Source organism: Sus scrofa, chromosome 17 (assembly GCF_054392235.1).
Source record: "Sus scrofa isolate SSC_HxYL_T2T_F1_AM1 chromosome 17, Sscrofa_HxYL_maternal_Yorkshire_Landrace_v2.0, whole genome shotgun sequence".
Lineage (NCBI taxonomy): Eukaryota > Metazoa > Chordata > Mammalia > Artiodactyla > Suidae > Sus > Sus scrofa.
The window spans coordinates 45,222,860-45,246,513 of NC_139399.1; the positions used below are offsets into that span (position 1 = coordinate 45,222,860).

Below are 23,654 nucleotides of genomic sequence, written 5' to 3' on the forward strand. Positions count from 1 at the left end.
TGGGGTTTTAAAAAGGAACATGTGACTTGGTCAAGGAAATAATTATGGAGCAAATGCAAACCATCCAACATAGCATCTACTACTAAGGTCTTAATTATACTCTACCCCTGCAGCATTTAACTCTAGAAAGAGGGATATATTGTATTACACACACACACACACACACACACACACACACACACACACACACACACACACACACACACACACACACACACACACACACACACACACACACTAGCATTTCCTGGATGTTCTAAATTAACACATCGTTAACACAGATAACATTAATCTTGCTTAACCCTCACATCAATCCCCAAGGTTGGAGATACTCATCCCATGTTGTAGGTTGGGAAACACACTCTGGGTTGAAATAATTTACCCTAAATCCTGTCACTTGGATGGTGTGGGGGCAGGACGAAACCTAGGCAGTCACTCACCATATGCCTGTCATAAGTGACTCTCTGAAATTCCTCTCCCAGCTCTTGTGACAGTAGTCTCTTCTGGCTCTCCTCTGCACACTCAATTTCCTTTGGTGCCTCTTCCTTTTATGCCAGCACCTCCTCCTTTTTAATGTTTCTGTATAGCTTCCTGGCTGACTGAACCCATGGCTTCAGACTCCACATTCATGCCCCTAAGCTGCACTTAGGTCCCCACTCTGTTGCTCATGTCAGCATCTTCCACTCCTTAGTTGTCATGTTAATTTTTCCATCGTATGTCTTGGCTCTCACCTGTTTTTCATCCCACTGCTTTAGTAGTTTTTCATCCCTTTTTATAGATTTTTGCAATAATCTAGTCTTCCTGCCACTCACTTCCTATCAATCATCCACTAACCAGAGGGTAAATTCCAGACCCCTTAGCCTGGGATGTAAGTCCTTCAGGATCTGACTCCTTCCCTTCTATCTAGCTTAGCACCTCCCCTCTCCCAACCTGCCCTTACCCTCAAGCCAAATACACCCTCATTTATTCTTTATAGCTCAGCTCAGAAATCACCTTCTCAGACCTTTTTGGTCCCTCCGGTGTGCTTTTATTACAACTCTTACGTATTATATATATATTTACAGCCGGTTTGCTCATCTAACATTTTCACTAAACAGTAAGTAAGCTCCTGGAGGGCAGAACACAGGCCCTGGAGCCCAAACACCTGGAATTGCATCCTGACTCCCCACTTACCAACCATGTGACTCCTTGCATGAGTTGCTTATTCTCTGAATCTCCATTTTAGCTCTAAAATGGAGATAAGATTAACTACCTCAAAGGGGTGCTGAGCTGATTAAATGAATAAATTAGGGACTTTGGCCAGCACTAGCTCTTTATTATATAAATGATTATTTTAAAATAACCCAGGAGTTCCCATTGTGGCTCAGCAGTAACAAACCAAACTAGTATCCATGAGGATGTGGGTTCAATCCCTGGATGTGGGTTAAGGATCCAGCATTGCCGTGAGCTGTGTGTAGGTTGCAAATACAGCTCGGATCTGGCGTACCTGTGGCTGTGGCGTAGGCCAGCAGCTATAGCTCCAATTTGATCCGTAGCCTGGGAACTTCCACATGCCGAAGTGCAGCCCTAAAAAGCAAAAAAAAAAAAAAAAAAAAAAAAAAAAGTCACATGCACCCCCAATGCTCATGGCAACACCACTTATAATAGCCAAGACATGGAAGCAACCTAAATGTCCATCAACGGAGGAATGGCTGAAGATGTGGTGTGTGTGTGTGTGCGTGCGTGTGTGTATACACACAATGGAATGTTAGCAATAAAAAAGAATGAAATAAGGCTATTTACAGCAACACGGATGGACCTAGGGATTGTCCTACTAAATGAAGTTAGTGAAAGCCACACATCATATGATATGTGGAATCTGAAGAAAGGATACAAATGAACTTAATTACAAAAGAGAAACAGACTCACAGACATAGAAAACAAACCTATGGTTACCAAAAGGGAAGGGTGGGTGGGAGAGGAAAGGATTGGGAGCTTGAGATGGCATATGTATACTATGGTACATGGAATAGATAGTCAATGGGAACCTGCTATATAGCATAGGAAAATCTTAATATTCTGTGATAAACCTATATATGGGAATGGAAATTATGTGTAACTGAATCACTTTGCTGTACATCAGAAGTTAATACAACATTGTACATCAACTATATTTTAACAACAACAACAAAACAGAGGCCAAGCTTAAATCAAGAGGCAGTAACTAAAAGCATTCAGGAATATGTTAACAGGGAAAGTTTGAAAGGACAGGCCTTATGGTAATCACAGGGGACCCACCAGGTGTTTGGTCCTTTCCTCTCTAGAAAACATCACCATTAATGTGACAAAGCTCCAAGGATTATACTTCTGTTGCAAGTCCTTGGGAGAGTTTGAAGCTCCCATGGCCAGGGGCAGCAGGGCTTATCAGAATTACTGAGATATCAGAGTTCCCGTTGTGGCGCAGCGGAAACAAGTCTGACTAGGAAACATGAGGTTGCGGGTTCAATCTCTGGCCTTGCTCGGTGGGTTAAGGATCTGGCGTTGCTGTGAGCTGTGGTGTAGGTCGCAGACGCGGCTCCGATCCTACATTGCTGTGGTTGTGTAGGCCAGCAGCCACAGAGCTCTGATTTAACCCCTGGCCTGTGAAACCTCCATATGCCGCAAATGTGGCCCTAAAAAGCAAAAAAAAAAAAAAAAAAAAAAGACTTATTACTAAGATAGGCAACTACACTGTCTCAATGCAGAGCAGTCTTTAATAAAGCCCATAAACCCACCATCATCACAAAAATAGAAGCAATACCTATAGTCTTCAGGATTTGCAGGGCCATCCTTTGGGAAAAGGGATATGCTTACAAGTATCCTCCCCTCTGACCAGGGAAATTGAGCCTAAGGGAAGTAGGTATTCAACAGAAGGAAGATAGTGCATGGTGCAAAGCAGGCCTAGGTTAAGCACTGACTGTGTCAACCACTCACCAAACTATAAAGTCCCATGTCTTCCCACTAAAGTAATGGGAAGTGATGAACAGAACACACATATATACGCACAGAAGCACTAATTATACAAGAGGCACTGATCCTTACTTTATTCACGCAGTAACATCTGACATTGGGAATTGTGTGGATGTAGATACAAAAGAAAGAAGATGAAATCATAAACAGTTGAGTTCATCAGGGCAGTGGTGGCAGTTCAGCTGGTGTGTAGTCCCCTCAGGACTTACTGAGTTGGAATGCTCTGCCCCCTCCACCATTTCTTGGCCAAGGTGCTTTACAACACTTTGGCCTATACTTTAAAATCAAGGGTCACAGTGATTAAAAAACAACATGGTCAAGACATTCAGGGCTAAGTGACTGCTCCTGGCAGTCTGGCAACAACAAAGTGAGGAGCAGCATCATGCCCTTATCCGGGGTGTGCAAGGCAGATCACAGCAGATGTGAAAGATGATCTCTTCCCCTGTGCTCAGTGGAGAAATACCTTTTCAGCCAAACCCTCAGAAGGCAGAACCAGGAGGCACCAGAAGCACCAGACAAGTAGCATCACCTCTTGGTTTCTCAAGATCACATTCAAAAGCTGCTTTAATGCAGAAAATAGAAAAGCATTTGTGGTGGGCCTTTTTCAAATTCAACACAAGGTGGGGAGGAAAAAGAAAAGCTTCTAGCATCAGGGTTTGGACTCTCAAAAGAGTTCTCTCTACTGCATTATGTTACACCCCTTCCTTACCAACAGATGCCCAACTAGAATTTTTCTTGCTGTGCTGGTTACAAGACACATTTCAAAGGCCACGTCTCTAAACTCTTCGTAGCCAGTAAGGAAGAAAATTCTTAGGAAGCACCTTGTATTCCCTCATGTGGTAAGAGCTAGAAGACTTGACAGAGAGGTAGTGGCCACAATCCTCACATAATGAATTCATGTCTATATAATCTTCCCCTGGACACTGAAAACAGTCTGTCCTCCCAGATCTCATGCTTCAACCACCCTCTCGTGTGAAGCTGTGTCTATTTCAAGTATCTCGAGAAGCTGAGAAGGAAAATGGCTAAGCTGAAGCTTCTCAGGACGAGGATACAGAGACTTCACAAGAGTGCAGGCACAAATTGTTTTGCTGAATTCATTAAGCATAATTTTTTTTGGCCACACCTGTGGCTTATGTAAATTCCTGAGCCAGGGCTGAACCCTCGCCACAGCAGTAACAACGCCGGATCCTTAACTTGCTGATCCACAAGGGAGCTCTCTAAGCATAATTTTTTATAGAAAAGAAAACTGAAGGACAAACCAAATTGAAAGAATCACTGTTATAATAACTTTAATTTATCTTGCATTTTACAGAAGTCTATGACCGATTTTTAAAAAGCACTGCCTTACCCCTCATGTTTCTCTGACAGTTGTTAAAGTAGGCAATGAGTAGGTCAACAGCTTTGAGCATCGGCATCTTGCAAGGATTTCAGACCAACCAGCCACACACCAAAGAACTTGGCAGCTTTTCTATCTTGTTTTTAATACAATGGTATATATCCATTCTGATGGTAAACCTGTCCAGCCAACCTCCACAACATACTTTGCAAAATCAGTGGTGATTAGCAAATTAGTTAGCTTTGGCACGGAGCTGTGCTCGCTTGCCCGTGACAGCCTGGAAGCCAGTTTTGATGCTGGCAACAGAGCATCGAGAATGACAAGTTTCGCACTGTAAGAAATAGAGTCGGGTGTCCTTTTGCAGGATTGTGTCCGGTGATCGGCACGTATGACAGGTGACATATTCCTCTGCAGGAAAAGCAACATACAGAATTACCTGATAGCCGTGATACGCCAGAGATTTCTTTCCTTTGAAACACTTCTACTTCCAACAGCCCACCCTGGCACCCAGATCAGGAAAGCTTAGCTTAGCTACACTTAGCTATTCTGTGGGTAGGAAAATACAAGTTGTCTGATGTGATGCTTCAGGTACTAAACCATGTATTGAAAAAAAGACTCCAAATGTCTAAATAAGCACTGATGCTTGCCAGATCTACTCCTGGTTGTCTCTACAGGAGAGGCACTGAGAACTTCCTAGGTGGGAAGAGATTTACTAATTTTAAGTGATTACAGGAAGATAACAAAGCTGGGCCAGGCCAGGTCTGAATGCAGACATCTTTCTCTGACTTGGCTTTCAGCCTTGAACCAACCAGTTACTTTGATCAGCTGGGAAATCCTAATCAGTCACCAAGAGCCACCACCTCCTCCAGCTCCCCACCATCATTTCCTCTCATCTTTTAAGGCCAGCCTTTCTAGCTTCATTACAGACCAATGACTCCCCCCAAAATATTTCAGCCCAATGAGAATATTTCAGAAGTAGGTATTTAAATTTATAAACTTACTGATATATCTTCTCAAAACATTTTCTATCTGTTTCTGTTGGAATCTTCCTTTAATTACGAGTTGGTTATTACCATCTATAGAACCACTATGAAAGAAAACAAAAAACATCTCCATTATTATTTTTTCCTATAAGGAATCAAATTCCAGGACCTTTACACTTAGTGAATTTAAAATATAATCAGTGGCAAAGGATAAATTCTATCTAGTAGCAGTACTTCCTGACTTCTTAAAATTTATTTTTAATTTTAAGTAGTTGGTACCTGATGACCTACCCTTATTTCTTGTTATTTTGAATTTCAACTAAGCCTCCAGCAATAAATCTGATTTATAATTGATTTTAAATCTGATTTTAAGTCCTTCACTCTCTGCGTGATGACTCATTCATCCAACAGAGAATCACTTTTACTGAATGCACACCATGTGCAAAAGCAGAGGTGGGCTATAAATATAAAAAAAAAAATGAAAGGAGCTACAGCTATCTTTAAAAATTCTAAGACCAAGTCCTTTAATTCAGTTATAGTTGATGAAAATGTTCTAAAACTGTGGTGATGGTTAACCCTATGAATTTTAAAAACGGATTGTACATTTAAATGTGTAAATAACATCTATAAAGCTTTTACAACATACCCCCCAAAAAGGTGTAACTGAAATCACACAAGCCCCATATTATTAAATGGTGCTTAAAGAGAAACTTTTTGAAAAGAAGTTGCTGACAAGTACTTTTGAGAAAGCAAAGCTCTAGGCTAAACATCATTTGTTAAAAATTACAAGTCACAAAGTGAAACAAAATTCAGCCAGGCAGCACTGAATTTGTATTTGTTCCATATAAAATTGACTTCTGCAGTTTCCACTGTGGTGCAATGGGGTAAGAATCTGAATGCAGCAGCTCAGGTCACTGCAGAGGTGCGGGTTCAATCCCTGGCTCAAGAACTTCCATATCACAGTGAGGCCATAACAAAAACAAAAAACAAAAGAACCTTGACTTTGGCAAGAACCTCGCTTGTGATTCTCCTTTAACTCTAGGGGTTTAGTCATCCTTCATGGACTGTAATCCTTAATCTCCAGGCTAAGGTGATTCCAATGCTTGAAACAGAAATTTTTTTCATTTACCATCAAAAGAAATTGTAAGAATTAGTACAGCCTTGGAGTTCCCGTCGTGGTGCAGTGGTTAACGAATCCAACTAGGAACCATGAGGTTGCGGGTTCAATCACTGGCCTTGCTCAGTGGGTTAAGGATCTGGCGTTGCTGTGGCTCTGGTGTAGGCCAGTGGCTGCAGCTCTGATTCAACCCCTAGCCTGGGAACCTCCTTATGCCAAGGGAGCAGCCCAAGAAAAGGCAAAAAGACAGAAAAGAAAAAAAAAGTTTGAATTTTCTCAACAACCCTACAACATTTAGCCTGCTGACCAGTAAGTTCACTGGTCACAACTTGTTATAATTGTGAGAAAGACAAAGTTATTCTGAGAAGTAGAAAGAACAGTTAGCTTTTATTCCTACATCAGTTTATGCAAGTTAAAAAATAATCATTGTAACAAACTTACATTTAAAACACAATTTTTCAACAGCACCTACATTTCTACCACTGGTCAAATAAATTACTCCTTAATCTCTATTAAGTACAGCCAATTCCAACAACCTGAGTCTCATGAGTAAGAAGAGAACACCTCGGTTATCTATCTCTGTATTGCCAAGGAGACATGAGTTCAAGCTCCCAAGACAGGTAGACTTGAGTTTTGCAGCCTGCCTGCAATTAATTGTCTATGTGACCAACTATAACTTTACTTCACCAAACCTGTTTCCAAATCCATAAAACAGGGGTAATACTAGTTCCTACCAACAGTTCACAGAATTGTTGTAAAGACTAAGATAGTACCCAAAAAAGTACTTGGCACACAATGGGTGCTCAATGTGACAGTCATATTTATTATTACCCAATTCTACATTAGTTATTTTTAGCTTCCCAGAGCTGAAATGGCCAAACTCACTGGCTTGGGCTCCATGGGACAGTGGCCCTCCCAAATGGGGGTGGACTGTCTTGGTGTCTTCAACAGGTCAGCCCTAATTAGTTAGGGAAGTAACTGATTATGGATCACTGTTTCAATGTTCCTCCCATGCCACTCATCCATCTCATCAATTTATAAGCTATACTTCATCAGTAGCCTATTTACGATTTAGAAAATAAATTCTAAGAAAATGGTCTCTTCTGAAGTCTGGTACATGCTCCATAAAAAGACTCAAGAATTCCAATTAATGAGAGGAAACTCTAAACATGGCAGAGCTATGGTGCTCATCTTGGTACACCAACAGGCCTGTTCAGGTGAGCCACCCATGAACCTTGTTTCCTATTCCCAAGCAGCCAACCCCTCCCATAGAAACAAACTGATTTTCTTCCTTCACTGGCCTGAAAGTTCTTCTGACCATCAGGTGAATGTTTTTTTTCTAAGTATGTTATATATTCTTTTCAAGTTCTTATGACATGTCCAATAATACTGTAAATAACTACATATAAATAGGAATATAGTTTCTTACCTTGTACCCAATTCAGCCAATAAAAAGGCAAGGAGATGTTTGGGCTGACGATGTAATCTGAAAAGAAAGAATATATAAACCTTATCTTTCATGGAAATCTAACCAAACTTCTCTAAAAACCCCACCTTGTTCACTGTTTTAATTTGTGATTACTCAGCTACTAGGTAAATCTTAGCACAGTTCATCAAACTCTGAAATGAAGACAAATGATACATACTATCTATTTACACTTTAAAGCTCATAAAACAATATTATGTGTTATTTATAAATCCATACATATAAGTAAATGTCTCATATGTAAATACCAACTAAAGGTAAATACCAACTTTAGAGGATAACACTTTTTTCTGGGAAGGTAAAAGGCATCACAAAGAGATATAAAGACAGTCTTAAATTTTAACTATAAAAGGTCAAAATATACCAAATAAAGATAACGAGTACTTGGGTGTTTGTTATGCTAATTCCTACATATTTCCTGTTTGAAATTTTTCATTAAAAAAAAACGGGGTAGCATAACAGCAGAAAAATTTAAAACAGCTAAAATATTCACCAATGGAGAGCAGTTAAACAAATTATAGTAATTCATTCTATCCTGCTTTTAGAATATAAGATCTCCAAATACAACAACAAAAAAAAAAAAACCCGCAAAAAGATATATACACATAAAATGAAAAAAAAGCAATAAGATCTCCAAATACAAAAAAATAGAAAGATAATATACACATAAAAGCAATCAGAGCAATGCCATTCAGTATTTTCACTTTTTTATTCTATTCACTTGGCATTGTCTGAGCTTGTTTCAATAACTAAGTACTACTACTACTACAATTTTTTAAGTCATTTTTTCCAAAAATGTAAGGAGCAAAGGGTTGGTGAAAATGCAATAAAACAGGTAGGCACCTACACTGCTTATAAGAGTATAAATTAGTATGAGCTCGTTGAAAAGCAAACTGCCAACATTTGCCTTAAAAATGTCCTTTCCTTTTGACGCAGCAATTCCATTTTGGGAATTTCTGCCCTAAGGTTCTGTTCTGAGCTCTGCCAAGATATATGTATAAGGATGTTGCCTGAAGCTCTGCCTCCACCATGAAAACTTGAGAGCAATCATGTCCAGCTAAGGAACTGTCAGAATACAGTGTTCTACAACTCCTAAAAATATTTATAAAGACTATTTAATGACATGGGTAGAAGTTTCACAGTATGTTGAGAAAAATATGTAAAACCAGTATAATATCAATTTATTTTAAAATATTTATATGCATAAAAGTAGCTAAACATAAAAATGTTAAACTATGATTACCCATCTCTTAAGAGTGGCCTTACAGATGATTTTTCATTTTCTTTAGTAGGTCTATATTTTCTAATTTTTTTATAATAAGCAGACACTACTGTTGTCATCAGCAAAAAAGTCAAAAACCTTTTAAGTCATGCCTATAGGCAATGAAAACAAGTGGTCATCTCTGGGCAGGGAATTTTTAGTGATTATTTTTTGTTTTCCCTTTTATCTGCAACAAGCACAATTAACTTTTAAAACTGAAGAACAAACAGGAGATGAGGTCAGTTGCCCTAAAGAACCTACCAGAAAAGGTGTATCTGAGGAACTCTGAGAAGAGCCAAGCCCAGACAGTGACCTGAGACAGGCATAGAATGCAATGGTAATTAAGAAAGTCAAAATTTCATCAGCTCTATCTTGGCAACTGCCATCCAAGGAAAGAAGCACACTAAATTTATCCATTTTCCCAAAGCTCACTGCTTGTACTTGCTTGGCAGGCCCACCCCAGCATGATAAGCTTTTCCACCTCCCTGGACTCCCCAGGACCCTAACTGAAGACTACACTCAACCTCCTTACTTTTCACTCCATCTGATTAGGATCCTCTCATGGGTCAGCATGAGTTGGCTTCTCTCACCTCTAGATGCTTAATAAAACAAACCTTAAGACCTATGAATTGAAAGAACTGATGGACCTGAACTGTGACCTCCCTCAGCCCAACCCTGACACCTGTGCATTCTCTCTCTACCTGCAATCAAGTCCACAATAAGGATATTTAACATATACTCTATTGAGAATCTGGTATTATACAGTAACTCTGCATTAACAAACTTACAGTTTACAGATATCTGTAAAGTTGACAAAAGAAGTTTTCTTGGTTCCCACTCGGACAACCTGTGGAGGTTTCATAACAAATTTCCTTTTCTCTCCAGCAACCATATCTGGATTCTTTTCCCTCATGATGTTGAACACTCGATTCAGTAGCTATAGAGATAAAGTGGTTTTCATGTACATTCTCATCAATAGCAGGAATATAAAGTTCCCACTGTGTGTTTCCTTTAAGCAGAGCAAACATTACTTTTTACTAAATGTACACGAATATCACAGGTTCTGAGAGTAACTTGAAAGCAAGACTCAATCTTCAACCAGGGACTGGTCCATTATGAACACTAAGCATTCCTTGTTCAAAGTTAAAGGAATGAATGAGCCCCTACTAATTCTATTGTTTCCATGGGAAAGTAGAGTACATGGTAAAGATTCAGGAAAGCTCAAACAAGCAGACTTTACACTACCCTGGTCCCAAATTACCCACTCCCTCTCCCTACTGTCTGTCCCCCTTTAGTGGGGTTCCAGTGACCCCAGAAGTTCATGGATTCAGATAGAACAGTGAGTACTATAATGACTGCCACATTGTGGACAGCCTGCCCCTATGTGGGCATCAGGCAGTGCTATGTACTGGCTGTGTGACCTCTCTGGGTCTGTTTCACTATTAGTCTGTTACTTCAATGGCCCTTCCAATTCAGGGAACTTGTATTCTGCTTTTGAGTTCTAGTGAACAGTTTAGCCCCTTTTCATAACAGAATCTGTCTTACCTCTTCATATGTGTAGTCTCTTTCTGAGCCTGCCCAAGCAGGGCCTGTCTGGTTACTGAATGAGATACCATCGTCTTTTTTGCTGTCTTCATCTTCCAAAGCTACAGATAACAAAGACTATAAGAATGAGAGGTAAAGCCTGATACAATAACAAAAAGAGGGAGAGGGAAGAAGCAGATCTAGAGAAATGAAAGCTTCAAAGACATTTGTCTTCCCTCCCAAAACTGCATTCACAACAGCCTTAAGCATAAAGGCATCAAGGCTCACAAATGATCCTTTATTTGTTAAACACAGGGATGTTACAATGTTCATAAACTACTGTTATTAGAGACCCTCTAATTAGGAATTTGTGGTAATACAGAAACAACTGAACAGTTTCCTCAATAAACATAAGATAAAACAATGCACTGGGAAAATTAGAGGAAAAAAATGTCCAACTGTCTTGAAGCACTTAAGAAACACATACATCCATAAAAAGCCATCTGCTGACTCTACAGCACTCAGAATCTAATAAAGCAGCACTTTTAAAAAATGTAAAAAAATTTTTAAACATTATTTAAAATTGTTACAGTAATTTCCCCAATAGTCTGAATCAGTATGTTTTAATATACTCACAAATGCCACATTCTTCCCCCATGAAATCTTTAACTGTAATTATCTAGTTAGATTCTATTTCCTTTTTGCTTTCATTATTAGGAAGTGAAATAAGGGGCAAGAAAAAATAAAGGAGCCCACCCATGAAAGTGACTAGGTCAAAAGCTTGTAGAGCCTAGGGATGAACTGCTCAGCTCCCAATATTACCTTCATCTTTCTCTAGTATTTCATCCTCATCTGGGAACTTGACATTCTTCTTTTTCTTCTTTTTATTGCCAAGCATAATGTCAAGGTCATCCTCTGGTTCAGCTGGTTCTTGAACATCACTTTCAATCTTAAGATCCTAGGAAAGTGAAATTAAGTTTCAACATTCTGCTACTAGGATTATTATTATTTATTATTTTTAATGACATGGGCTGACATGGTTTTGGAGGGAAAATATCAAATATTCAAAAGTGGAGTTACAGATCAGAAATGTCTCTCACAGGTGAACCAAACTGGTTCAGAGTTTGTCACTAAACTGGTTTTTTTTTTTTTTTTTTTTGGTCTTTTTTTAGGGTTGCACCAAGGGCACATGGAAGTTTCCAGGCAAGGAGTTGAATTGGAGCTGTAGCGGCCAGCCTACAGCACAGCCACAGCAATATGGCATCTGAGCTGTGCCTGAGACCTACACCACAGCTCATGGCAACACTGGTTCCTTAACACACTGAACATGGCCAGGGATTGAACCTACATCCTCATGGATACTAGTTGGGTTCCTTACCACAGAGCCACGATGGGAATTCCTAAACTGGAAAGTTTTCAAGAACACTTTTGTGGGATCTTTTCCTTTCTTTTATCCATCACCCTTAGGACCTTATTGTAATTACCATCCATGTGTTTAACCTGAGAAACAAGGTATGTGAATCTTCTCATTGACAATCTTTAACAGAGGAGAGTTCAGGAATGTTTAAAATAAGTTCCTAAGTATTCTGATGTAGTTAGTGGGAGAGTTTTTATTTTCCTAACACCAAATATGTGGTATTTTTCCATCCCAATTCCCCAACTCTCTGACACTAACTAGGTAACCTCCAATTCAATGCAGTTCTAACACTATTCAGAGTTAGTGATGAACTTCCTAGGTTTAAGGGCTCAGTCCCAGAAGACTGTCCAATTCAGAGACAAGTTCCAAGCATAGAGTTCCCAGGTTTCCCACACATCTGAACTACCTGGGTTCAAATTCAGAGGTTCCTACACACCCTTGCCCACCACTCCCCTCTTGGGTCAATAATGTGCCAGAAGGATTCACACAACTCAGGAAAACACTTTACTTAACTATTACCTTATTATATATATAATATTATAAAGGATACACTCAAACAACAAAACTGAAGATAGAGGAAGGAAAGAGAGGCAGGCGGGCAGTGCTTCCATATCTTCCCCAGGTACACCACTCTCCCCATACCTCAATGTGGTCACCAATGCTGAAGCTCTCCAAACACCATTGTTTAGTGGTTTTAATGGAGGCTTCATTACATAGGCATGATTGATTACACTACTGGCAATTGAGACAGAAATCTCTTGGGGTGTGTATGTGAGAAACTTCCAACCCTCTAATCATGCGTGATGTTTCTGATGACCAGCCGCCATCCTAAAACTATCCAGGAGCTTCTAGCCACCAGTCATCTCAAAAGACACTTTTATCCAGAGATTCTAAGAGTCTTAGAAGCAGTGTGCCAGGAACAGGAATAGAAGTTCCTTTGCAATGCATCAGGTTAAGGATCCTGTCACTGAAGCAGCTCAAGTTGCTGCTGTGGGTGGGTTCAATCCCTGGGCCAGGAACTTCCACATGCTACAGGCATGTCCCACCCCCCTCCACCAAAAGTTTGATACAGGAACTAGAAACAAAGACCAAATATTTTTTATTACACCAGAGTCAGCTTGACACCACACTGTGAAGGAATCTTTGGGCATTACTTCAATGGATGACATCATGAAAGTGGGAAAAGGCAGAACACATGGAGAACTAGGGTCACATGATGAATGGAGACAAGGGAAAGCTTGATTCCCAAGATTAGCTGCTACAGGAATATAACAGGGCATATCACAACCTTGAAATGAAACATACAAACTCCAGAAAAGGGAGTTCCCATCATAGCTCAGTGGTAACAAACCCGACTAGTATCCATGAGGATGCAGGTTTGATCCCTGGCCTTGATCAGGGTTACAGGTTAAGTGGGTTAAGGATCCAGTGTTGCAGTGAGCTGTGGTGTAGGTCGAAAACTCGACTTGGATCCCACATTGCTGTAGCTTAGGCTGGCAGCTACAGCTCCAATTCAACCTCTAGCGCCTGGGAACTTTCACATGCTGCAGCTGTGGCCCTAAAAAGACAAAAAAAAAAAAAAAAAAAAAGGGAAAGCAAAAAAGGCCAGTCTCAAACCCCAGCCTTCTAGTTTCACCTTCCTTTCACCAGTGTATCCAACTTCCTAACTTCTAAAGTGTGCTGTCAGCATTACTTATTTCTATTTTTTTGTGTACCTACACTACACTACTCTATAAAAAAGCTATAGTAATTTTAAAAATCTAAAAGCAAAAAAGTTGGAATAGCCTGGAGTAAATGAAGCTCAGCCTTGAGATCACAAATCCAGCTGTGCAGTCTTAGTGCCACATTTAGCCATCAAAGGCCAACTAGTCCATGTGTATTAGCTGGATAAGAAACCAGATATTAGCAGACAAGAAACAATTAGCCTAGTCTCTAAGATGACAATCAATAAATTAAAAGCTTAGATATACTAAATCAGCCAGCTTCTAGTCCTATATTATTATTTACTTTATCCCAGGAAGATCTATTTCCAAACTGAGGCTAAGCCCCTGTGAAAGAGAATAGCACAAAGTGTTTTTCAACATTTTTCAAAGGCCTTGTCATGGCATGAAAATTCAAGGGGACAGTAACTCAAGATCCTAAAAACACTTAAGCTTCAAGTTAATGTCCATGTCTTGCCTGATAAGGATTCTTTTAACAACCTCTTATGTTATGACTTCAATAGCAGAGAAAGAAGTATCCAAGTACCAAATAAGAATAGAGCTTACGGAGTTCCCATCATGGTTCAGTGGTTAACAAATCCGACTAGGAACCATGAGGTTGTGGGTTCGATCCCTGGCCTTGCTCAGTGGGCTAAGGATCCAGCATTGCCGTGAGCTGTGGTGTAGGTCGCAGACTCGGCTTGGATCCCGTGTTGCTGTGGCTCTGGTGTAGGCCGGTGGCTACAGCTCCAATTGGACCCCTAGCCTGGGAATCTCCATATGCCAAGGGAATGGCCTAAGAAATGGCAAAAAAGACAAAAAAAAAAAAAGAATAGAGCTTATAAGTGACTCTTCAGGACAAAACCTACTAGAGAAATTTGTTAACCAAGACTCTCTCTGGTACATCTCTGATGTGAAACCTTGTTACTTAGGATATTTATACCTCATTTATTCAGTATAATCTGAGCATTTCTCCTTATCAATTTCTCTGTCATAGTAGGAAGAGAATCCCCAAAGAGGAAGAGAGTAAGATGAATCCAGGTAAAATAATCTTTTATGGGGGGGGGGGGGGGGCGCATACCTCCGGTACATGGAAGTTCCTAAGCCAAGGGTCAAATCAGAGCTGTAGCACCAACCTACGCCACAGCTTGCAACACCGGATCCTTAACCCATGTTGCTCCTTAACCAATGAGTGAGGCCAGGGATTGAACCTGCATCCTCATGGATACTAGTCAGATTCTTAACCTGCTGAACCACGACAGGACTCCCAGGTAAAATCATCTTGTTCTAAAGATTTCTAAATTATCTATGAAAACAAGAAAAATATCTTATTTCAATACCCTAACAATTAGCACACAATGCCTGACTCACTGTCATTAATACAAATTTGCTGAATTAATCAAGTCTTCAAATTTGTGACACTGTTTCTAAAACTCAATGAATTACTGCTATGTGTGGGATACACATTATATACTTGAGTCTGAGCAAATAAATAATTAACCAAAGAAAAATTTGGGTAGAGGGCACAAAATGGGACAACTTAGTGCATGTGTATTCTCACTCTTGCCCTATCTCTGTGTATACATAAAATTGCTATTATCCTAAGTTTTATAAGTAGATGTGTAAACTCTGTCCAAGATTCCTGTACAGAGTCTTTAAAATGGCAGCGCTAAGAAAAGGAAGAATAGACTTCTCATCTCCTTTCTCTATCCATCCTCCTATTCACCTACTTATCCATCCATCTATCTACTACTGCTCCAAAGAATTTTATCTGCATTAGAAATCAATCCAGAAATAAGACGATGACAAGGCCTCAAGTCCCTATAAGATCAGAGAATTCCATAAAGCCAACCTGAGTGCTCTGGTTCACCTACAGGCCACAAAATCATTATCTACTACAAGATTTCTCAAAGAAATACCTCCCCTTAGCTAATCTCAGTATGATTAATGATAAGTGGCATTTTGGAATCATCTTAATGGTACACATTTCCATTGCGGAAAACCTAAATTTATATTCCTTTGAACTATAATCCCTTTAGGATAGCTAGTCAGACACAATCCCAAGAAAATGACCTAAACGGTGATTAAATACTTAATAACGAAAGCAAAGCTAGTAGATGACACAGAGAGAAACATCATCCATTAGCAACCTTTCAAGAGGTCAAATTTTACCTTCAATAAGAAAGCAATACTACCTTTACACCTTCTTCAGCTTCATCAATATCAAATATCTTTTTTGTTTTTTTCTTCTTTTTCTTCTGATTAAAGAAGTTCAAGTCATCTAGATCATCAGAAGCATCTAAAAAGACATATTATAAGTCAAACCAATGTTCCAGCTATTAACTAATCCAAGTCACCAGAATAATGAGATTGGTATTAATCAGCATAGTAGTTCCTACCTACCTTCTTGCCTACTATCTATACCTTAAATCCTAGTTCCAGCCCAAATGAACTACTTCCACTTCTTAGTGCAACACATGTGGTCTCTCAGCTTCCAGAGCTCTTACCTTATCTCACAGGATCTTTGTTAGAAGTTACTTCCACCAAGAAGTCTTCTCTAAGCCTATCCCTCCTTTCTCCCAATTGGGCTAGATATCCCCCAGGTGCTCCATTAGTACCTTCTGTCACTCCAACAGAGGCTTACCAGCTTGCTTGTCTATCTCCCAATGAAATATTTAGGTTTCTCCTAGTACCAGTTCAACAAGTTATTCATTCAATCAATCAACCAACAAAGAGCCTTATAAAGTATTTCATGTTCATTAAAGCTATAATATGAGGAGTTCCCACTGTGGCACAACGGGACTAAGGGATCGGTGGCGTCAAAATTGCCAAGTTCTTCTCCCATGAAATCTTTAACTCTTAATTATCAAGTTAGATTCTAGTTAGCTTCCATTACTAGGCACTAAAATAAGGGGCAAGAAAAAATTTAAAAGGAGTCCATTCATGAAAGTGACTAGGCCAAAGGCTTGTAGAGCCTAGGAATGAACTGGGATGGGATGGGTTAAGGTGGGGTGGGTTAAGGATTCATCACTGCCACACCTGCAGGTCAGGTCACAACTGTGGCTTGGCTCTAATCCCTGGCCTGGGAGCTCCATAGGCCACAGAGCAGCCAAAAAAAAAAAAAAAAAGAAAAAGAAAAAAAAAAAGTAATGCTACAGTATGAACAAAATGAAATTTTATCCCCTTTACTAAGAATTAATGGGTTCAGTTCAGCAAGTTTTCCATTTGTTCTGCCCTATTATACACTAGAAATATTTACTTACTTACTTATTTATTTTTGTCTTTTTAGGGCTGCACCCACGGCATATGGAGGTTCCCAGGCTAGGCGTCTAATCAGAGCTGTTGCTGCCAGCCTATACCACAGCCACAGCAACACCAGATCCGAGCCTCATCTGCAACCTACACCACAGCTCATGGCAACGCCAGATCCTTAACCCACTGAGCAAGGCCAGGGATTGAATCCGCAACCTCGTGGTTCCTAGTCAGATTTGTTTCCACTGCTCCATGATGGGAACTCCGACACTAGGAATTTTTAAATAACTCTGCTACAAAGTTTTTCAAGGTGCTTTTTATGAATTCATTTTGTCTTGTTAAAAGAATGATTTATTTTCCAAGCTTGTGTTAAACATGTAGAAGATGCTTAGCACATTGTAGATGCTCAATGAAATGTTAGTTTTTTCTATCCCTAGTAGTTTCTCCTATTCATCAAACATGAATATGTTTACTAAATTATTTATTTCTAATAGTCAAATGGTATCTATGTTAGAGCACAAGATGGAATAACTAATGTTGGTGTTTAAACCAAAATATTTTAGGCTGTAATTTTAATCTCTTCCAATATATTCTCAGACTTGCTAAGACACAAAATTGCCCATCTTGATCCTATTTCTTTCTGCCTACACTAAAATACAACCACCATTAAAATTGGAGGAGACCTCCCAACAGGCTAGACTGAAAAACCAGCACCAGAATGACAGTTTTGTCATTCTGCCTTATGGATTTGGTGGAATTACCCTGAAATAAGTCTATGAGAAATCTGGCAAGGTCCCATGCACATAGACTACTGATGGCCTCAGCTTGACTAGGAACAGCCTCATCAGGCTGAGAGGTCACTATATGCACAAAATCCAAAACAGACAGAAGAGAATCAGGTCTCCTAGGACAACAGTGACTCCCTCATGTCTACCATTTACCTTTTTTCCTACTGTCCTCTTCATCAGCTTCTACATCTTTGTCTTCAGTAGGCTCTGGCTCCACTTCTTTTGTTTCTGAGGGCTGAGTTTCTTCTGTCTGGGCATCCCCTTCCTCATCTAACATAAAAGGCTTCTTCTTCTTCTTTTTCTTCTTGCTCATAGTAGGATCAAAAATCATCTGTTTAAAAGACAATAAGAAAGGAGACCATGTGAGAGTTTTTAATGATACTCAAATTTCAAGTATGCTATACTCTCTAAGGCATACTCTTAAAAGAAAAAGGACACCTGACCTGATTTAAAAAAAACTATCCTGAAATTCACACAAATCTTTAAGGAAATCCAGCAGCAATCCAATATATAACAAATCCCTGAGTAAGAGAAACTTTTTTTTTTAAGATTTTTTAAGTAACATTTATTTTTTAAAAGTTAACATATGCATAATAGGAAACTGAAAAACACAAGCAAATAGGAAGCAAAAAACAGTCACCCATAATCAAACATTTTACAGTCTGATATGGCCTTCTAGATCTCGTTTGCATGTCTACACAATGAAACATCCATTTTTACGTAAGAGAAACTTCTATACAACCTTTTACTCTGCTTTTTGTTTCTGGAACATTCAAATTTTTCTTGGATCATTTTTATCTGAAGTGCACTACAGATTTAGTGAAAAACTAATTTATAACTTGTTGCAGACTGTTTGTACTAATCACTCGGGAAAAAATATAAAGTGTTTAAAAAGCACAAGTCTAGAACCCAAGTGACTGAATTCAAATCCTGACTCTGGCTCTTGTGTTACCCCAGATAGTTTCTGCTATCCACTCCACACCTCAACTGTAAAACAGAGACCAGCAGCAGAACCAAAACTAAACCTCACAAGATTATTAAGAGGACTAAATAAGCAAATAAATACAAAACACTTGGCACAGTGGCTGGCACAAAGGTACTCAACAAACGTTAATAATTATTATATAATGCTTTACAGTTCACAAAGCATGGTATCTCTTGATTTCATCAATGCAGGGTGATCTAATTTCCAAGACATATCATGAAACAAAAAAATTCCCAATTTCTAATTAACTTAAATTTCTAATTAATTAACTTAAATATCTTTATGTCCCAAGTACATTAAAGAAACTGAGCTACCAAATTATGGTCTGTAATAAGGTAGGGAAGTATTGTCTTTACCCAATAGAGAAGAATTTGGAAGACATTCTGGAAATTGAAACAGCCTCATTTCAAAGTTCTCCTCTCCTACCTTAAGAAGGATCTAACCATATAAATGAGTAATTCTAAGGAATGGAATTTGGCAAATTTAGAGGACAGAAGAGCTAGAAGGAAGGAGTTCCCCACTGCTGACCTGCTTGGTCTTGGGTCACCCTACATAGAGTGTTGTAATCTGTTCCAGGGAAGTACCTACAATTCATCTTCATTCCTGAAATATGGAGATTTGGCAAAAGGACAGACAATACTCCAGGCACTAGAAATCTGCTGGTCTGGCAGGTCTTACAATTCATTTGTTGCATTTTTTTCAAGCATCAAGTTCCCTAAACTATTATTCAGCAAGACAGACCAAAGATGAGAGGGATCCTAAAATAGTCAAAGGACATCCTCACAACCACCTTGTTATCACCTGAAAAACATTCTTAAAGTCCACAGGGAAATAGTATGCCTTATAAAGGATTATAAATATGCAAGAATTACACACCAAAATAATTAATATCTTTCAATTACTGACTCTGGATACTTAAGACATATACTCATTACCTCATTTTATTCATACCACTCAGTGAAGAAAATAGTTTCAAAATATGGAAACCAGGGATTCCAATGCAGACCTCCCCCAAACCACAAAGTCACATCAGTCTTGACTTAAAAAGTTTGATTTTTTTTTTTGACTTTTCATATCTGACTTAACAAATTATCACATCCCAAATATTTTATAAGACTAGTTGGGATTTGAGAAGCAAATAGTTGCCCACAGTGCACTTATGAAAAATCAGACTCTCTCGAGGTAGCTTTTTCTTAAGTCTACAACAAAACCTCCAAAAGAACAGTTTTCCCTTTTCAACTTCCGTCACTGGGTTGCAGAAGGTCAGGAAAAGAGACTACCAATAACGGCCTAAAGTGCTTCAGCAAATTGGAAGCCTACCCCCACCTACCATACCTTACTCAAGATAATAACTTTAAGGCCATACCACACCCAGAAGGCAGGGGCGAGTTACAAAAGAACCCAGAGAGGCAGGGTGAGCAGAACAAATGCTGTGAGGTAATCTCTGGGTGATAGGATCCTGGGAGATTTTCATTTTGCTCTGTTTTTCTGTGCTTTGTATACTTCATAAAACACACATTCCACTTTAAATCAGAAACTTTAGTTTAAAGCTTCTTCTGTTAAACATCTTACCATGCTATATGAACCAACTTGATGTTGTGATACTCTGTGAATGGGGTCTAGTAATAATCTTAGCTGACAGCACTTTACTGCCTGCGATGAGCAGATATCTTCCTCACTAGGCAGCACTTACATTCTAGAAGTTCTTTTAGAATATTGCTCCTGCAGCAACTAGTAGTAGATCTCTAACATTTGTGAACACTTGTGGTGACCACAGAATAGCACCCCACAGTATCCTGCACTATACAGGTACTTTATTCTATTCTGCTTTTTAAAGGTCATGATTCCACCAATTTAAAAGAGACTATGTCTTGTAAGTTTGGGGCTTAACTGCCAGGTTTAAATGGAAATGTGTGCAGTTTGTGTCAACTACACATTAACAAACTAAAGAAAAAATAAGGAAATGTGAAGAAAAAAAGAAATTATTTTTTAATAGTAGGTTCTTTAACCCCCTATCCCAGCCACCAGGCCAGACTACTTCCATTCTGGGGCATCCCTGGCTGTTTATAAATCATTTCCATGTACAGATTTTCATTGTTCCTCACAAGGCTGTAAAGTAGTCAGAAGTTAAGGACTGGCCTAAGAAAACTTATCTACTCAACAGTATTAGAGGAATCAGAACCTGAACATACCTTCAGAGTGAAAACCAAAGGCCAGAATTCTATTCCCACTGACTTGCTGTGTGATCTTGGGCAACTCAACCTCCCTGGGCCCTAATTTCCTGTTTACAAAATGGACTGGTAGGAGTTCCCATCATGGCTCAGCAGTTAACAAACCCAACTAGTATCCATGAGGACATGGGTTCGATCCCTGGCCTTGCTCAGTGGGTTAAGGTCTGGTGTTGCCGTGGCTGTGGCATAGGCCAGCGGCTGCAGCTCCAATTGAACCCCTAGCCTGGGAACCTCCATATGCCTCGGGTGCAGCCCTAAAAAAATAAGACAACAAAAATTGAAGGGAAAAACAAACAAACAAACAAAAGGACTGGTAGAGCTGAGAAATGCAAAGCTGCTTAATACTTTATTTGCTTCCAAAGCCCCTCTGCTAGGATGCTGGTTCTGCCATCTCTGCTTGACAAAATCCTTTTCACTCTCCAATAACATTCTACTTGCTTCAAAATCTAATCCCACTGATAAAACTGAATCAATTCTTCAGCCCTCCAAATCACTATGTTGATGGTTCTCTTTCTACCTCCCGCAGCAACTAGTAGCAGCTCTCTTACACTTGTGAACACTTTACCACAGAAAACCACACACAGAATAGCACCCCACAGTATCCTGCACTACATGGGTACTTCATTTGTTAGAGGTTATGAAAAGCTTAGAAAACAGGTATAAACAAAACAAGCATGAGACACCACCACTCTCACAACTTTTGAAATACAGTGGCCTAGAGCAACGTCTACCATGATCTCCAAACAAGAACCATGTACCTCCCCTTAGACTCAAGTTTCTTTCCTAAGACAGCAAGAGCTTCCTAGTCACCTAAATGGAGACTTATAATTCTACTACTGGCTCAGCCACTTACTATTTGATCACAAGCATTATACAACTCTCTAAAAGCCTCGGTTTGCTCATCTCTAAAATGGCCATAATAATTCATCTTAAAGGGCTGTCATGAGAATCAAATGAGATTGGAATTTCCCCCCACCTCCGAACAAGATCCAAATTCCTTAATTTGGTCTTCAAATCTCTCTATGAACTAGCCAGTATCTATATTTCAACGGATTAACTCTAACCCAATTGGAGAATACACTATATTTTGTAAGCACACTTACTTGCCCTAACCACTCCCTTGCCCTGGCTTCAGGCCTTCCCACTACTTGAGGAAATTTAAAGCATTTCCAAGGCCCACCTTAAAGCCAAAACTCAAAAAAGCCTCGAATTTTTCTTTTTCCTTCTCTACAACGCCTTAGAGGCCAAGCACTCGGAATGTTTACAGTGAATTATAAACTCAAGAGATTTTTTTTTTTTTTTGGTGGAGAAAGCTGGCCGGTAAGCGGTAGCTCTTCCCTCAGTGTTAATAACTACGGATAGCACTTAAAGTCAAATTTCACTTTAAGTCTGGTTTTATATAAACCGAGATAAATCTAGCCAAAAGGGATTTGAGGAAATGTGCTGAGTTACAAGGACGATAGTAGAAAAAGATCCAGGCAGCTTCGGAGCCCGAACTTCCCGCTGACGTCGCAGTGAGCTCTGCTGAGAAAGGCTCAGGGACTCAGGCCCTAAAACTTTCCGAGGTTAATCACTTTTTCAGGCTGAAAGATCTTTTCCTATCTCCCTCGCTTCCCGGTCTTTAAAAAGAAAAGTTATTAATAACGCTCTAGATGAGAAAAGGAGTGGATGAGGGGTAGGACAAGCCAGGCTGCAAAGTTTTAAACGAAGACGCTCCGAGACGTTCCTCTCGGCACCACCAGCGCCCAGCGAGGGAGAGCTGGAGCTGAAGCGTCAAACCGAAAGAAATGCTGGGGCTGCCAGTCCCAGTCTCGTTCAGCTGGGGCATTAACCCAACATTCAAGCCCTCTTCTGGAGAGCGACTCAACGTGCTCTCCAATCCGGAAACGCCGGCCTCAGCGCCGCCGCCCTGACGAGAGCGGGGCTAAGCCAAGCCGCGGCTCCGGGGCTCTAACCGGCTCTACCGCTCAGGGTCGCCTAGGCCCGGCAGCCCCACATGGCGGCGGCCGGTCGCTAGGCCGCAGGCCCGGTCTCCCACACTGGGGTGAGTTTGGCTCCCTGCCTCGGTCCTTAGCCCTAGCGCCAGCCTCAGGCCCTCACCTCGTCCCCGGACATGGCTGCGGCTCGAGTGGGCTCAACACAGACGGAAAGTCGGACGGGTCAGCCTCAGACCCCGGCTTCAGAGCTGCTCCTGCCGATACCTCTCTCACCACCGCACTAGGATCTTGCATCAGCGAAAGGGAACGACACCCCGCCCTCTCCTCGCAAGCGTTAGAAATGCGCCTGCGCAGAGCCCGCCAACGCGCAGGCGCGCGGAGAAGCCGACCTAATTCGCTCCGACTGGCGCGAGTTACCAGGCGACGTTCCAGCGCCAGGCAAGCCGGGACTTGTAGTCCGCCCGGGAGAGGAGGGCGCCTGCGCGGCGGCCGCCCAGCGACCCGTGCGCGTGCGCGACGTCTGAGGCAGCGGGGCCGGAAGGTTCCATTTCCCCGGTAGTGACTTTTACTTCAGTTTTTCCAGGCGTACGGAACTGTGCAGTTCTGCCTTGCTTGTGGAGTGAATTCGGGGCAGTTCCTCCTGGGTCAG

The 23,654-nt window shown here is 40.4% G+C and overlaps 2 protein-coding genes across 5 annotated transcripts in view; one reads left to right on the top strand and one right to left on the bottom strand.

The window, feature by feature from the left end:
* The window catches only part of ASIP (agouti signaling protein), a 177,591-nt gene that overhangs the window by 6,091 nt on the left and 147,846 nt on the right, over positions 1-23,654 (top strand). The gene's annotated exons all lie outside the window — the stretch shown is intronic.
* EIF2S2 (eukaryotic translation initiation factor 2 subunit beta) lies at positions 3,036-23,287 on the bottom strand. Of its 3 annotated transcripts, none has more exons than XM_001929150.7 (9): positions 23,169-23,287; positions 18,006-18,183; positions 16,008-16,111; positions 11,518-11,653; positions 10,717-10,817; positions 9,960-10,108; positions 7,854-7,910; positions 5,326-5,411; positions 3,036-4,732 (listed from the first exon to the last, which is right to left on the bottom strand). In XM_001929150.7, exons 1-9 carry the CDS (start codon positions 23,181-23,183, stop codon positions 4,557-4,559), a joined length of 1,002 nt encoding a protein of 333 aa, XP_001929185.1. In that variant the 5' UTR covers positions 23,184-23,287; the 3' UTR covers positions 3,036-4,556. The 3 variants fall into 3 exon arrangements, with proteins under 3 accessions (XP_001929185.1, XP_084859771.1, XP_084859770.1); XM_085003645.1 differs by having other exon boundaries at positions 11,518-12,000; positions 14,953-16,111; XM_085003644.1 differs by having other exon boundaries at positions 18,006-18,250; positions 23,109-23,287.